Here is a 15,095-nt window from a genome sequence, read left to right as displayed (position 1 = left end):
GAATACCCTGTGGGTGACACAAGCTAAACAAAGATGAAAACGGCTGACCCAGGATTGGATAGAAAAAATGGGGATTGCTGGGAAAGGCTCTCATGGGGGAGGATGCATTTAAAGGGGTCCTGAAGACGGAGTTGGAGGTTTTAAGAGAGGTAAGAGGACAGGGAACATTCCAGGCCAAGGAGAACCCCTTGAGCAAAAGCACAAAAAGGCACGAAAGTTCACCATGTGTTTAGGGGACGATATAGAGGCTGGCATGCCCTGCCCACACTGGGGGGTGGGGACTGGCAGCACAGCTCAGGTGGGCAGGACCTTGGGCACTGTGCTTTATCCAGTAAGGTGAGAGGCATCTACCGGAAGTTTTCACGTGGCAAAGTAAACGTTCATATTTTCCCGTGGAAGGCATTCTGGCAGTGGTGTGGAGGTTGAATTCACTCATTCACCAACCTCCTGTTAGCGAGGGCAGGGTGAGGCAGGGCTGTGTGTGGGTGTGCAGGGCAGGAACAGGGCGACGAGGGAGGTGGAAAGACCAGTTGGGAGTCTTTTAAAGACGGTCCAGAACCTGGATGGGCACAGGGGGGATGGAGAGGAAGGGTCCGATGTGAGAGACATTTTGGTGGTTCTGTAGTGTTGTAGTTAAGAGCATAAACTTTGGGAGTCAGACAGTTCTAGACTTTAATCCCTTCTTTGCCACTTGCTGCCTATAGGAGTTCAAATGAGTTACTTAACTTTCCATTTTGAGCCTTAGTTTTCTTGTCTGTAAAATGGGGATAATAACACCATCTACCTTATAGGTGGTTGTGAGGAAATGAGATCATTTAAAGCTTTATCATAGTTTCTAGTGCATAGTAAGCCTCCAGTAAATGGGATTCACATCCACAGGACTTAGGGATTAATAACATGTTTATTTGGTCTGGGAGAGGAAGTGAGAGAGCTCCGAGTCAGTCTGATGGTAAGTGTGATTGGATAGATAGGGGGACTACTGAAGGGGGCAAATGAAGCAGTAAATGAGCCCTGTGAAGACAGTGAAGTTACTCTTAGGATACGCGTGGGAAGTCTCTCCTTGCGTATCAGGAGCTTGACCTGAGCCGAGCTTTGGAGAGCAGTGGGAACCTTGTGCGCCCAACCACAGTTTGGCTTTCATGGGCCACGCAGCACCGCCCTCTAGTGGCCGTGGAGCAGAGCACCCCCAGTCCTCAAGCCCCGTCTTTCACCTTCTCTGCCCTCTTTCCTCTTCAGTCGGCATAAAGCAGTTGTGGGTGGACTGGCCCACGAGAGGCCGGCTGCAGAGTTGGTGAATCTGGTCAGACGTTGTGTGCGAATCTGTCACCCGTACTAACTGAAAGGAAGAATTGCTTAGATAAGGCACAGCTAATCTCATGCGTTTCCCTTTCTGTGTTTGCTCACTGCCAGTCACTGCCGGGCTTAGCCCTCTGCCGGCTCACCTAGCCGTGTGCAGGGGCAGCCACAGCTCTCCTTGGTCAGGGGACCCCGGGTGGCTTGGAGGCACTGTGTGGTAATGGCCTTTCCAGTGTGGCAGTGAGAGTGGGTGTTGCAAAGTTCAGCAAATTGACAATGTCCGCTTTCTTTCCATTCTTTGGTCCACAGGGTTGCCCCTTTTTGTCCAGCGCACAGTGGCCCGAACCATCGTTTTGCAGGAGATTATTGGCAAGGGCCGGTTTGGGGAAGTGTGGCGTGGCCGCTGGAGGGGTGGGGACGTGGCTGTGAAGATTTTCTCTTCTCGTGAAGAACGGTCTTGGTTCCGGGAAGCAGAGATCTACCAGACGGTCATGCTGCGCCACGAGAACATCCTTGGATTTATTGCTGCTGACAATAAAGGTAACGAGCTGGGTTTGAATATAGGGGCTCCCAAAGCCAACAGTAGCCCCAGATGGACGGGGTGACTGGGGAAGTTGAACAGCTCTGGGACTGCCTTCATAGTTATTACCCATAGAAGGAGAATCTGAATAAGCTGATAGTCTCTCCAACTTCTCTTCTATGAAAAGCTTATACCGAAACCCAGGCCATTAAGCAAGCAAACTGTTATTAAGCAGATAAACAAGATAAACCCCTCATCCTACCTGCTCACTTCCCATTCGTAACACCCCTTCCCGTCACCCCTAGTGTAGTCCCCGCCCGGGCTTCATTTAGTTTACCTTGCACATCACTGGGATGAGGAATCGTGGCCTCAGCCCCTGCCAGGGCAGGGAGCCCAGAGAAGCATGTGGCGCACGTCTGTGATATAATCCGCATCATACACACGGGTAGCGGAGCAGGCCCAGCGGGGCTGACCTGGCTGCCCCCAGGTGTTACCTCCTCGTGATCTTTCAGGCTCAGCTTTGGGTCTGCTTGGACCTGAGGTCCCTTGGTTCCTCCTTCTTCTCCCTTCTGATTTTTCTTTAGTTTCTGAGTCTCTGTTGTGTGGCCAGGCACGTCCTTGTTTTCGAGGGCTTCACTGAGCAGCAAAGTGAGAAGTAAAGACATAGTTAATTCCAGGAAGTAATCAAACTGTAAGCTCTTCTAGTTTGCACAAATTGGGGGTGAGGTGGGGGTCGGGGAGGTCACACTTGAGCTTGATTGAGGCCGGGGTGTCAGGAGTCGGTGAAGAAGACGACTCAGTGGGAAGGGCACTGCAGACACACACGTAGAGGTGAGGGGTGCCTGGGACCCTGCAGCTCACAGGCACGGCTCCGTGAGGGGAGAGGCGGCCGATGCCAGGCCACAGAGGGCCTCCTCGAGAGCATTACCTTTTATTCTGAGGTAGTGGGTGGTGCTTGGAGTTGCACTCATTCATGTACTCACATCCGTTGACCACTGCAGGGCAGGACCTCTGCCCGTTGTGCCGATGGTCACACGGGGTCCCCCCGCGGTCCTTGCCCTCGCAGCTCCTGGAAAGCCGAGGCATCAGGTACGTGGGCAGGTAGCAGAGAGTCTGGAGCCGGAAAGCCCATGCGGCCTTCGCGTGCTCACTGGAGAAGAGTCGCCCTGGCAGCTGGGACAGAGGCTGCTCCCGGGACATGGCAGTTTCTAGAAGTTCATGTCTCTGAAGCCTATGGAAGATGCTAAGTGTTTATTTTTCCTTCCTAAGACAGCAGCAGACTGCCGATTCCTCATATTACTGTGGGGCTTTGTCGTGGCCTCAACTGCCCCCAAGCTGAAGAGGCTCGGGCTCAAACACAAGGGAGGAAGGGGAAGAGAGAATGTTTACCCCCTTTGAGTAAATTGTGCTTTTTTTAAAACAGCATCTTTTGAGAACACTTCAATTTTACGTACAGCTTAAAGGCTCAGAAGGTGTCTTCCCTTTTAACTTGGACTTACTGCCAGCATCCTCATGACTTCAGGGCTGGTTGGAGCGCAAGAGTGCTATGCTGGGTGGGCCCCTTGTTCGGAATCAGGGAAGCCAAAATTGGTGCCGTTCCAAGAGCCACTCCCTTTATTGATTCTGGCAGCTCGTGTGGAACAGGGATCTGGCTGTAAAAATTCACATTAGGGCCAAGGGAGGAGAAAAATCGGACTCCTTCGTTTTTGCCTTTTTAGCATGATATATATGTATATAGTATAGTGTCCCGGAACTAACACCGGCCTGGAATTTGGAGATCTCAATCCAATTTCCAGTCTTCCTATTGACAGCAGCATAACCTAATTAGATTACCAGCTTTGGGTCTGTCTTTTTTTCCTTCCTCCTTCCTACTACACACTGCCTCTCATCCCCCACCCCGTATGAAAGTGCGTGCTGTCCAGCTTCCATTGCTCTTCCGAGGATAAGATGGCCTCTCTGGAATACTTGGAATTGTGCTCTTCGTGCACTGAAAAGCCTTTTTTTGGTCTGCAATACAGGAACGCACGCAGGAGCTCTTTGCTCTGCTCCCAGAGAGCGAGCGCATGCCTGGTAGGAGCCGTGGACTGAAAGGGAACATTACGGGTGAGCCAGCTGCTGGGGCTAGGCTGCGCTCACAGGATCTTGGAGCACAGAGGAGGGCCTGCGAAGCGTCCTCCCTGGCAGCAGTGGGTGCAGTCAGTCTTGGTCTCATGAGTAGATGAGCGGGTCTTGTTCGGACTCCGACAGCCACCGAAGGAAGAATGTTGTTCTTCTGTCCTTCTTGGACCCCCACGCTGGTGACCAAGTGTAGATGCAACAGGTATAGGGGAGCCTCAGGAGGCATGGAGGCAAGCAGCGTGAATTCAAGAGTCTAGCTGGACTTTGTGTTGTTCGCATATTCTTTACTGCCTTAACCTTTTTGCTGGTAGTTGTGCCTCTTCCAGAACTCCTCTGTGGTTCTCTGCAGATAATGGCACCTGGACACAGCTGTGGCTCGTCTCAGACTACCATGAGCATGGCTCCCTGTTTGATTATCTTAACCGATACACGGTGACGATCGAGGGGATGATTAAGCTGGCCTTGTCTGCGGCTAGCGGGCTAGCACACCTGCACATGGAGATTGTAGGTACCCAAGGTGAGTGGACCCCACTGAGGGGCAGGCAAGTTGAGTAGCCTTTGAAAGCCGGTACCATCCTCATTTAGTTCCCAGAACTCCTTTTTACTGAGGAAGTTGGAGGTAGGCCTCAGGAACTGTGGCCTAATCTAAGGGAGAGAGGTTTGAGTTTTTCTGGAGAACAGAATGTGTCTCCAGTGGGGTCTTGCGACCTCCGTCTTTAGAATTCCTTCAGGGGCTCTGGAACACAAAGATTCCATTGTTTGTCCTCTGTTGGCCCAGCATGATAGTTGGGTGGTAAGCCAGTGTCCTGTCCTCCCAGAAGTCCACCACACACACGTAAAAGAATGGCGCCCAGAAGAGAAAAGGAGCACAGTTTGCTAATGTCACGTCACACATTTGCTGTTGGCGACAGGTGGCTTACGGACTGCGTGCTGGATTAGACACTGGGCTTTACAAACCTAGGAAGGTTCTCCTGGAGGAAACAGACCTGAGGCTTCTTTGTATGTTGACTGTGACATCAGCTCTTTGGGGGATCACGGTTCTCGTCCGGGCAGCAGGTGTGCTGTGCTCCCTGATTTCTGGTTGACCAGGGCAACGGCTCTTGCTGGCCTTGAGGGAAAACCATTAACGTCTGATCCTGTTCCTAACCCCTGTGTGATAGTAGCAGGCCTTATCTTCGCCTCTTTGACCGTAAAAACCTCGCCAGTATAGCGGTTTTTCTTGGAATTCCTTAGCAGTTCTGTCCTGGAGCATATCAGTTCAGGGAAAGGCAAGGAGGAGGAGGAGTGAGAATCACTAATACGCATGCCCTTCTAACCTCTTCACTTACCTACATTAATGCGTTTAATCCTCACATTGCCATCAAGTAAGGACTGGGGTAGCCTCATCTTACGGATGAGAAGACAGAGGTGCAGACGGGTTGAGTCGCTTTTTTAGGGTTACCGGGTTAGTGGGAGGCAAAGCCAGAACTTGGACCCACGCAGTCTGGCTGCAGAGTCTATGCTTTTAACATTTATGCTATCTCTCTGTAAAGATCCTTATTTTTTTCTCTGCCAGGGAAGCCTGGAATTGCTCATCGAGACTTAAAATCAAAGAACATCCTGGTGAAGAAAAATGGCATGTGCGCCATTGCAGACCTGGGCCTGGCTGTCCGCCACGATGCGGTCACAGACACCATCGACATCGCCCCAAATCAGAGGGTGGGGACCAAGCGGTAGGAAGGCCCTGGGCCTCTGCCTTTGCCCTACCCTTGTACTGAGGAGCGCACGGGCGCCCTTTCCCGTCTCTAAAGGAGAAAGAGGCATAGAGGAGGACGTGTGGCCCTTGCTCTCCGACAGCCGAAAGCTGAAGTGAAGCCCCATTCCACACACTGGAGAGCTGAGCTGGTTGCGTCTAACAGATACGGGTGCTGTGAGCACGGCTCTAGAGAACTACAGACACGTAGATCTTCTTGGTATTGGGCAGGGGGAGGCAGCAGAGAAAGAGAATCTGGAGAAAGATTCGGAAGGGGGCCAGGCTGCAGGCTTGGCTGGGACAAAGAGGAAGAATGTGCAGTCCCAACAGGTACTTGTTCGGAGGCGGGGAGTGTGTCAGAGAGCAGGTTTGCCAAGCTCGAGCGGAGGTGATCGAGGGTGGAGATTGGGGGCACATTCAGGATTATGGGCCTGCTTCCCGCTTCATACAGAAGTGAAGTAAGAAGTACGGAATTATGATTGTAGATTGACTTCATGAGTTGGAAACGGAAATGTCTTGTAATGGGACAGAAGAGGAGGTCTATTTATCTGCCAAATTTCAGTGAATTTCACTCAAGGGTGCTGCTCCTTTCCCCCTTCCTTCTGACCCGAATGAGTGCAGCGCCCCTGTGGGGGGGTTGGGGGGTGTGGGGAGTGGCTCGAGTAGTACTAATTAACTGAGGGAGACCTTGATGATCACCTAGAATTCATTTTCATTTTTATTTGTAATTAGGTGAGATAACATAAGTTCAGAGTGAAATATAAATTCAGCCCATCACTGTGGCTACATTTAATGAAGTCCAAGACCCCAGCAGCAACCAGATATTATGGATTGCCCTGTGATCCACAGTACAGATACTTCTGCCAAGAAATCAAAACATGCTTAAAATACATCTTGATGGTTAAAAAAATAGAAGTACAAATAAGAGCAGCCTAGTATCACCCAGCCTCTGCTGAAGTGTTTAGATTCGAATCCAAAACATGGGAGTTTGCAATAAAGAGAACTGATCACTTCCTTCTCCTCAAGGGGCATTCTCAGGGTGATGCCTTTCCACATTCAGAGAGCCCCTGAATCACTACTTGGATTTAAACAAAGAAATCATCCTTTTCTTGGCATGATCTTGTTTCCTTTGCTATTGCAGATACATGGCCCCCGAAGTGCTCGATGAAACCATTAACATGAAGCACTTCGACTCCTTCAAATGTGCTGATATCTATGCCCTCGGGCTTGTATACTGGGAGATTGCTCGAAGATGCAATTCCGGAGGTACCTTTCTTTTTTGCCTTCTCTTGCTCCTACCTCCCAGTGCAGGTTGTTGGGTCACGTCAGGGTGCTCACCTGAGGGTGCTCACCCGAGGGTGCTGGTGTTTCCTTGCCTCCTTTCTCTTTACAACCTGTTGGGTGTCTAGTGCCAGAGCCCATCACACTTAGGGTTCTCATCAAAGATGAGGGAATCCTGGAGGTGGTTGTACTAAAGGTGTGTTGATTCTGTTGAATAGTGCTTTTTAAAAAATTTTATTTATTTCTTTAAATTATTTTTATTTATTGGGATGCCTGGGTGGCTCAGTCGTTAAGCATCTGCCTTTGGCTCAGGTCATGATCCCAGGGTCCTGGGATCGAGCCCCGCATCGGGCTCCCTGCTCAGCGGGAAGCCTGCTTCTCCCTCTCCCACTCCCCCTGCTTGTGTTCCCTCTCTTGCTGTGTCTCTCTCTCTCAAATAAATAAATAAAATCTTAAAAAAAAAAATTTATTTATTTAATTTTAGAGAGTTGGGGGGCAGAGGGAGAGGGAGAGAGAGAGAGACTCTCAAGCAGGCTCCACGCCCAGCATGGAGCCCGACTCGGGACTCAGTCCCAGGACCCCGAGATCATGACCTGAGCCAAAATCAAGAGTCGAACACTTAACCAATTGTGCCATCTAGGTGCCCCTGTTGAATAGTGTTTTACGTTGTGGTAACCATTCCGGAGGCTTGTTTGGCTTGTTGTTTTGTTTTAACACATTGTCCTTATCGATCCTCGGAGGTTGGGAAAGCCCTGGGCAGGAATAGCACAGGACCAGTGCAGGGGCGCTCCTTCACATGAGAGGCAGTATGTTCTGACACCAGCTCTCAAGCCACAGTGCTGGGCTTTCAATGATAAAGTAATGGTGGCAATTTCTGAATTTGGAACAGAAAGTTTATTAACATATAAAATTTTCTCAAAATGAGTTTTTTTGTTCTGTAATTTTTTCTTACACCTTCGGCCTTTGTACCTGCTCACCCATGTCAGAACCTAGTGAAAGGTAGTATCAGATCTAGCAGGAAACATTTTTTATCATTAGCTTAGTGCATCAGTATTATACGGTGACTTCTAAGTATTCTGCCACGTGAACAAGTTCAAGAACCACTAGAACCTTTTCCTCAGCCGTTTATCTCTGATGTAAAAGATTCCAGGTCAGTGGAAATGAAATAAAATGAAATAAAATGAAATGAACTGGTAAGTCTTCCAGCAGAACCCTCTTCTGTTTTACTGCCCTTTTCCCTCTCTCATATGTTTGGGAAGATTCCCATTATGGAGCAGGCACCCAGGTATTATTCATGGAATTGCACATCTAACATTTTTTTAAATTTATTTTTTGAGTAAACTCTACCCCCCAACGTGGGGCTCAAACTCACGATCCTGAGATCAAGAGTCGCGTGCTCTATTGACTGAGCCAGGCAGGCACCCCTAAAATTTTGATCATTATATACAGATAAAACAGATACGAAAAATCTGGTCACACCATCCAGAAGTTGGGGCTAAGTATTCTAATAATACTAATATTTACTCGCCACTCGCTGTGTGTGAACTCATTTCATCTGTACTGCAAAACCTAAGAGGTTGGTACTGTTATTTTCATAATTTTGCAGATGAGAATGAGTCACAGTGAAATTAGGTGATTTGTCCAAGGTCACACCAAATTACTAGGATTCAAACACTGGCAGACTGAGGCCAGAGCATAGGTTCTCAACTACCCCTTACATAATTATCAAGTCAGACCCTATTTACAAATCTGTCCCATTAGCTCAGAACAGTAGAATTTTTCCTGGGAAAGGGCATGGGAAAGTTACATTGGATTTTTTAAATTAGCTTTTTATTACGGAAAGTATTTCAGTTTATAGCTCTAAAAGATAAGGACTTAAAAAATATAACACTGTCACTTTAAAAAGTGAATAGTAATACCATTTAACCAGTCCGGGTTGAGATTTCCCCAGTTGTCTCCAGATTTTTTTTTGAACAGTTTGTTCAAATTAGGGTTCAAATTATGTCCATCAACTGCAGTTGATTGATACACATCTTTTTTTTTTTTTTAAGATTTTATTTATTTGACACAGGCACAGTGAGAGAGGGAACACAAGCAGGGGGAATGGGAGAGGGAGAAGCAGGCTTCCCACAGGCGGGGAGCCCGATGCGGGGCTCGATCCCAGGACCCTGGGATCATGACCTGAGCTAAAGGCAGACGCTTAATGACTGAGCCACCCAGGCGCCCCGATTGATACACATCTTAAGTCTCTTATAATCTGCGGGTTCCCCCTCCACTTTTTTTTTCCTCTGCAGTTTATTTTATTGGAGAATCCAGGTCGTTTGCCCTGTAGTTTTCCTATCTAGATGTTGCCAGTAACCTTTTCTTGGCATTCACGTGTCCTACTGTTCCTGTGGATTTCCTGTGACAGTTACATCTAATGACTAGATTCACACGCACACACATAATTTTTTTTCCCAAAGTTTTTCTGTTACCAGGCACATAATGCTGGTTATCTCTCTTTCTGTGTCTTTTTTTGATGTTAACAGCTATCAGTGATCATTGTCCAAATCCAAATTCATTAGAGGTTGAAAAATGCCAATATTCTGATACTGTCAATCCTCAAATATTATCTAGATTTCTTTTTTATTTTTTTAAATTTAAACAATTTTTTCTTAAGTAAACAAACCCTACTCCACACATGGGGCTCAAGCTCACAACTCCAAAGTCACATACTCTCCTGACTAAGCCAGCCAGGTGCCCCCAGATTTCTTCTTTAAAGAGAAACTTCCCCTAATCGTTTGGCTAAAGATACGTAATTTGAGTAGGGAAGGCAGGAAAAACACTTGATTCTTTCCATTTATGTACCATTTTTCAAAACAATCAGTTTGTTCCCTCTCATCCTGCAAAGGTGACTGAGGTTTTTGGTGTCCTTTTTCTTTTTCTTTTTTTTAGTATTGTGAACTGGTGGATTTAAAATATTTGCTTCCATTGAAGTGATTAATTAGTCCTGCTTTGCTTAAATGTTCTCATCTTTGGCCACTTGGGAGCTTTCCAAGTCGGTGCCTTTTGACATGACCTCAGTAGTCTTTGATAGTTTGCTTGCTTTTGGTATGACAAAGATGTTCCTGGCTAGTCCCATTCTTGGAACCCACCCCCCTCTCCAAGGAGCCCTAGCTCCTCTTAGTGGGAAGTGGTATTTACAGATCACAGTGTAAGTGTTGTCATAGGTTTTTGAGTACTGCCCTCCTTCTGGTGATAACTCAGGTGGGTATTTTCTTTTTTCCCAGGAGTCCATGAAGAATATCAGCTGCCATATTATGACTTAGTGCCCTCTGACCCTTCCATTGAGGAAATGCGAAAGGTCGTATGTGACCAGAAGCTACGTCCCAACATCCCCAACTGGTGGCAGAGTTATGAGGTAGGAAGCTTCCCAGCCTCCTGTGGCTTTTCCATCTGCCTGATTTTTCTACTTTAGAAAAAGGGTTTCCTAATTAAAAAAAAAAAGAAAAGAAAAGAAAAAGGGGTTTCCCAACAAGGAGGCTGTGCCCAGAGGTAACCCCTGAGTGGTCAGTTACACACTACTGCGTGCTGTTGTATACTAAGCCCTGAGGGTCCATGGTGCCTTGTCCTGGGCACTGTAGGGTCCCCTTGCCAATGGACAGCCTAGTAGGAGAAAAATCTGTGTCTTGGGGATCAAGCCCAGAGAGGGAGTCAACAAGAGACAGAAACAAAAACTGAGTGGGAACTGTTAGACCTGTCTAACTAGAAAAATGGCTCTGGAAGCACAGGGGTGAGCTGAGCTCTGTGGAAGAGTCGAGAAGAGGCATCCATGAAAGAAGCTCAGCCTGGGTGTAGAAGAACGGCAGGACAGGACTTAGCGAGAAGGCATGTCTGTGAGGGAGGCGGCCTTTCTAAAAACTCAGAAGGGAGGAGGGTGTGAAGGGTTGGAATTTGGGAGAGATGGCAGCTGAAGTGGGGCGGGGACAGCATTTGGGGGGGAAATTGAAATGAGGACAAACTTATGATACAGGTTCCTAATAAACACGGCATTCTGGGGCCTTAGAGTCTTCAGGGGGAGCAGGGTTTGCCGAGCCAAGTGCAGGTGGGACTCCTTGGCCCTGGTGGCTCTGCTTTTAGGAACTAGAACCACTAGAGGGCATCTGTGCACGTAAGAACAAAATCACTTGGTTCACGTTTGAGGTGATGTCTTCCTGTTGCGTAATAGAGCAGCATTTTCCAAAATGTTCCTCGGAGCCCTCAGGTCAGGGTTTCCGAGGATGAGGGGGAGGCTGAAAAAGCTGGTCTTTAGCTGCCCCCGTCCCCCACGCCCTCCAGTCAGTTTTTGAAACTTTGAAATTTTGAAAACCACTGGCCCAGGTTAGCAACTGGGGACATCTGGGGCCCTCAGGGTTAGAGGTCTGTAGGCGACCTTCCAAATCCATCTCTTGACCTGACCACAGTGGTCGCCTGTGTAGTCCAGGCAATGGCAGTGTAGCTTTCTGCCTCTGACAGGATTGCTTTTCAGGGGCCCCTTGCCTGCTTCTTTCCCCCAGTCCGTGCCTGTGAGCCGTGGGATCGCAGCCGTGCGCGTGCTCGTGCCAAGGTGCGCCCCTGTTGTGCCTGGTTCCTGGGCTACTTTAAAAAAACACACAGTTAGTACAGAACCACACAAATGGATTCTCCAGCCTGACAGAGGTGGTTTTCGGAGCCCTGGCTATTTCGGGTAGCCCCATCCAGAGCACCCCGGTGGCGGGCCAGCTGAGTGCACTTGCAGGGCAGGCCTCCCCTCGCCAGGCACGGCGTTCTCCTGGCCCCCCGAGGAAGGGAGGGCCAGGCGGAGAGGGAAGCTTGCATAGCAGTCCGTGGGCTCCGAGGAGGTGGTCAGGAAGGCCTCCCGGGGCGAGGTTCGGACTGACGCCGTCTGCGTCTCCCCGCGCAGGCACTCCGGGTGATGGGGAAGATGATGCGGGAGTGTTGGTACGCCAACGGCGCGGCCCGCCTCACCGCTCTGCGCATTAAGAAGACCCTCTCACAGCTCAGCGTGCAGGAAGATGTGAAGATCTAAGCCTCTCCCTCCCTTGCACGCAGCCCCGGGCGGCGGGAACTACACACGCAGCTGCCCTGTTGAGCGTACGATGGAGGCCTACCTCTCGTTTCTGCCCAGCCCTCTGCGGCCAGGAGCCCTGGCCCGAGAGAGGGACCGAGCCCGGGAGACTCCCTCACTCCCATGTTGGGTTTGAGACACAGACACCTTTTATATTTACCTCCTGACGGCATGGAGACTCTGAGAGCCAACGGTGTGGAGAACTCGATGCCACAACTCGAACTGGCTGTGGTGGGAAGTCCCGCAAAGCCCGGGGCACCTGGCAGGTGGCCGGGAGGACCCAGGAGAGGCCGAGTGTCGCCAGTGCCCAGCAGCACTGAGGGTTTTCCTCCCGGGACCAGCCAACCCCAGCACTCCGAGGTGGCCCAGAGGCACCGCAAAGTACAGCCCCCTCTCACAGGCAGCTCTGGACCCCGGGCTCCCCTCCTCCCTCCCGCGGACATCTGGAGGGACCGCCAGTGGGGACAGGGTCTGCCGCCTGTCTGTCCAGCCGTGTGTGTGTGTGTGCGCGCGCGCATGTGCCGAGGTGTGTCCCCTGTTGTGCCTGGTCTGTGCCACGCCCTTACACGTGTGTGTGTGTGTGTGTGTGTGTGTGTGTGTGTGTCGGTGCGCACTTACCTGCTTGAGCTTTCTGTGCATGTGCAGGTCGGGGGTGTGGTGGTCATGCTGTCTCTGTGCTGGTGTCTCTGTTCTGTAGTGAGCAGCAGCCAGTTTCCCCGGTGCCCTTCCCAGAGGTCTCTCTCCCGGCCATGAACCCCAGAACCCCCATGCCACAGTGGGGCTCCCTGCCCAGCAGGCTGCTCCACCCGCCCCTGTGTCGACACCTCCATTTCAGACTGTGGAACCAAAGCTGGCCCAGTTGTCCCTGTCAGGCGAGGCTTTGGGGTCCAAATGGGGGGGGGGGGGGGGGGGGGGGGGGGAGAGAATCTTGGCAGAAGTCTCGGGTGTTGCGGTCAGTGGCAACCGTGGGAAATGAGCCAGCCCAAGGGCATCGTCCTCAATGGCATCAAGGAAGGGCCAAGGGATTTTAAGCCCACATCCTGGGACTCAGATTGGAATGTCACATCTGTCTTTCATATCCCAGATTCTGGACACAGCAGTGTATATTTTTGGTGGTGATGGGTTTAGGGTGGGGAAGGGAGAGGGGGGCAAGGAGTGGGGAGGGAGTCGGGGGTGGGAGGGAGGCATCTGCATGGGTCTTTTACTGGATTATCTGATCACGGTGGAGGGAAGATGTGAGATTTGCACCCACTTCAGGGGCCCTATGAAAGGGAACAGCCCGAGCCAAATCTGTTCTTTTAACCTGAGTATAGTATTTAATGACGTCTAGAAGCACGGTTGTGGGTGGTGGTTTGCTCAGCATCTCTTAGGTATATCATAACTTTGAAGCCATAACTTTTAAACTGGAGTGTTTTGGTTTGTTTTCTTCCTTCTTTCCTTCCTTCCTTCCTTTTTCTTTTTCTTTTCTTTCTTCTTTCTTTTTTCCTTCCTTCCTTTCTTAATTTTATTGGAAGGATCTGAATTTTAACTTTTTTTAATATTGTTAAGTTTTTATAAAAGGAAAACCATCTCTATGTGATGATTACCTCTCAATCTCTTTGTTTTTAAAGAAATTCCTACAAAACAACGACAAAAAAAAAAAAAAAATCCAATCAAACGCACATAGCTTAATCACACTGGAAATGTTTGTCCTTGCACCTGAGCCTGTTCTCACTGAGCAGCGAGAGTTCCTCCCTCTTTGCCCTGGAGGTTAGTCTCTCTTGCACTGTGCGCCCCCTCCCCAGCCCCCAGTTCTGTGAGTGGTTTTTGCATCAGGGCCCTAGACCTTTGTGCATTGTTCAGCTGGTTGCGCCTTTTCCTCCAGGCGCTTATTTAACGGATGTTCGCTGAGTGTCTGTTGTGTGCCAGGCCCCGTGCTGGGCGCTTGGGATACGTGATGTGAGCAAGACAGACGTGGGTCTCCCTCTTGGAGCACTGAGGAAGGGGCTCATTCAGGTTGGTGGGTGCCTGTTTCAAGACCAGAAGTTTGTATAGTTGGTTCTGAGAGCCTTTTGAGCCTGGAATGATTGCTCTTAGAGAAGACCACTGAGGAGCAGGATGCCTCCCCACCCCAAAGAGCCCGGTGGTGGGCAGTGAGACCCTAAATCACTGCATTCATTCTGAGCCCCCCTCCTGCCCCCAGGGGAGGCATATGATGTATGCAGCCTGAGAGCATGCCCGCCTCCAGCCCAGTGATTCTCTGCCAAAGCTTGTGGAGGAGGGGCGAGTCTCCCTGCTTACATGGGTCTCCCAAATGCTCCTGGTCTTCCTATTTATTTTCTTGATGTGTTGCTTCTTTCCTTGCATTAAAGGAGATCTTCACCTCACCCTTTGGGCCAATTTACTGGCTACTGACTAATTTCCCTTGAATACCAATTGTGTCATTAGGGGGACCTTCTTTCCCCACCCCTGCTGATTCTCCCCCCCCCACCCCACCCCCCGCCCCGCCTGTCTGCCCTGCAGCAGAACCTGGCAGGATAGAGGCGGTGATGGAACTTAGACTCCTATGCCCCAGTCACAACCAGCCTCTGGGATCTGCCAACACTCCTCGACCCAGGGACTCCCAAGCCACTAGCCTGTCCCCCAGGGGGCCCTTCCGGCCTCACCGCACCTTGGGGAAGACTGAGCAGTTTTTTGGGAAGCCCCCACCCCTATCCCCACCACTCTGAACACCAAGAGTTAGGAGTTGGGAGAGCTGGGGAGAAACTAAAGCCTAAAGCCGTGGTTTTTGGCCCCTGGGGCTAACCCTGATCCATAGGGCTACCTGCACCTCTGGATTCTGGATTCACAGACCAAGTCCAAGCCCGTTCTTACGTCGCCATCAAGGCCCCCGAACGGCATTCTCGGTACTTCTGTTTGTTTTTGTACATTTTATTAGAAAGGACTGTAAAATAGCCACTTAGACACTTTACCTCTTCAGTATGCAAATGTAAATAAGTTGTAATATAGGAAATCTTTTGTTTTAATATAAGAATGAGCCTGTCCAATTTCTGCTGTACATTATTAAAGTTTTATTCACAGAG

General features: G+C 49.9%; 1 protein-coding gene across 4 annotated transcripts in view; it reads left to right on the top strand.

Annotated features, from left to right (window-relative positions):
• Window positions 1–15,095, top strand: part of ACVR1B (activin A receptor type 1B) — a 34,417-nt gene extending 19,322 nt beyond the window's left edge. For 3 of the 4 annotated variants that reach the window (XM_035002611.1, XM_035002613.1, XM_035002612.1), the window contains 6 exons: window positions 1,606–1,836; window positions 4,284–4,451; window positions 5,490–5,646; window positions 6,808–6,932; window positions 10,217–10,347; window positions 11,869–15,095. In XM_035002611.1, coding sequence (XP_034858502.1) covers window positions 1,606–1,836; window positions 4,284–4,451; window positions 5,490–5,646; window positions 6,808–6,932; window positions 10,217–10,347; window positions 11,869–11,994 — 938 coding nt within the window. In that variant the 3' untranslated portion in view covers window positions 11,995–15,095. The remainder of the gene's footprint in view (window positions 1–1,605; window positions 1,837–4,283; window positions 4,452–5,489; window positions 5,647–6,807; window positions 6,933–10,216; window positions 10,348–11,868) is intronic. The other variant, XM_035002614.1, reaches the window with a different exon arrangement.

Source organism: Mirounga leonina, unplaced genomic scaffold (assembly GCF_011800145.1).
Source record: "Mirounga leonina isolate KUSES-001 unplaced genomic scaffold, KU_Mleo_1.0 Mir_126, whole genome shotgun sequence".
Classification (NCBI taxonomy): Eukaryota; Metazoa; Chordata; class Mammalia; order Carnivora; family Phocidae; genus Mirounga; species Mirounga leonina.
The sequence above is the reverse complement of the archived record's forward strand: the minus strand, read 5'-3'. Positions and strand labels throughout refer to the sequence as shown.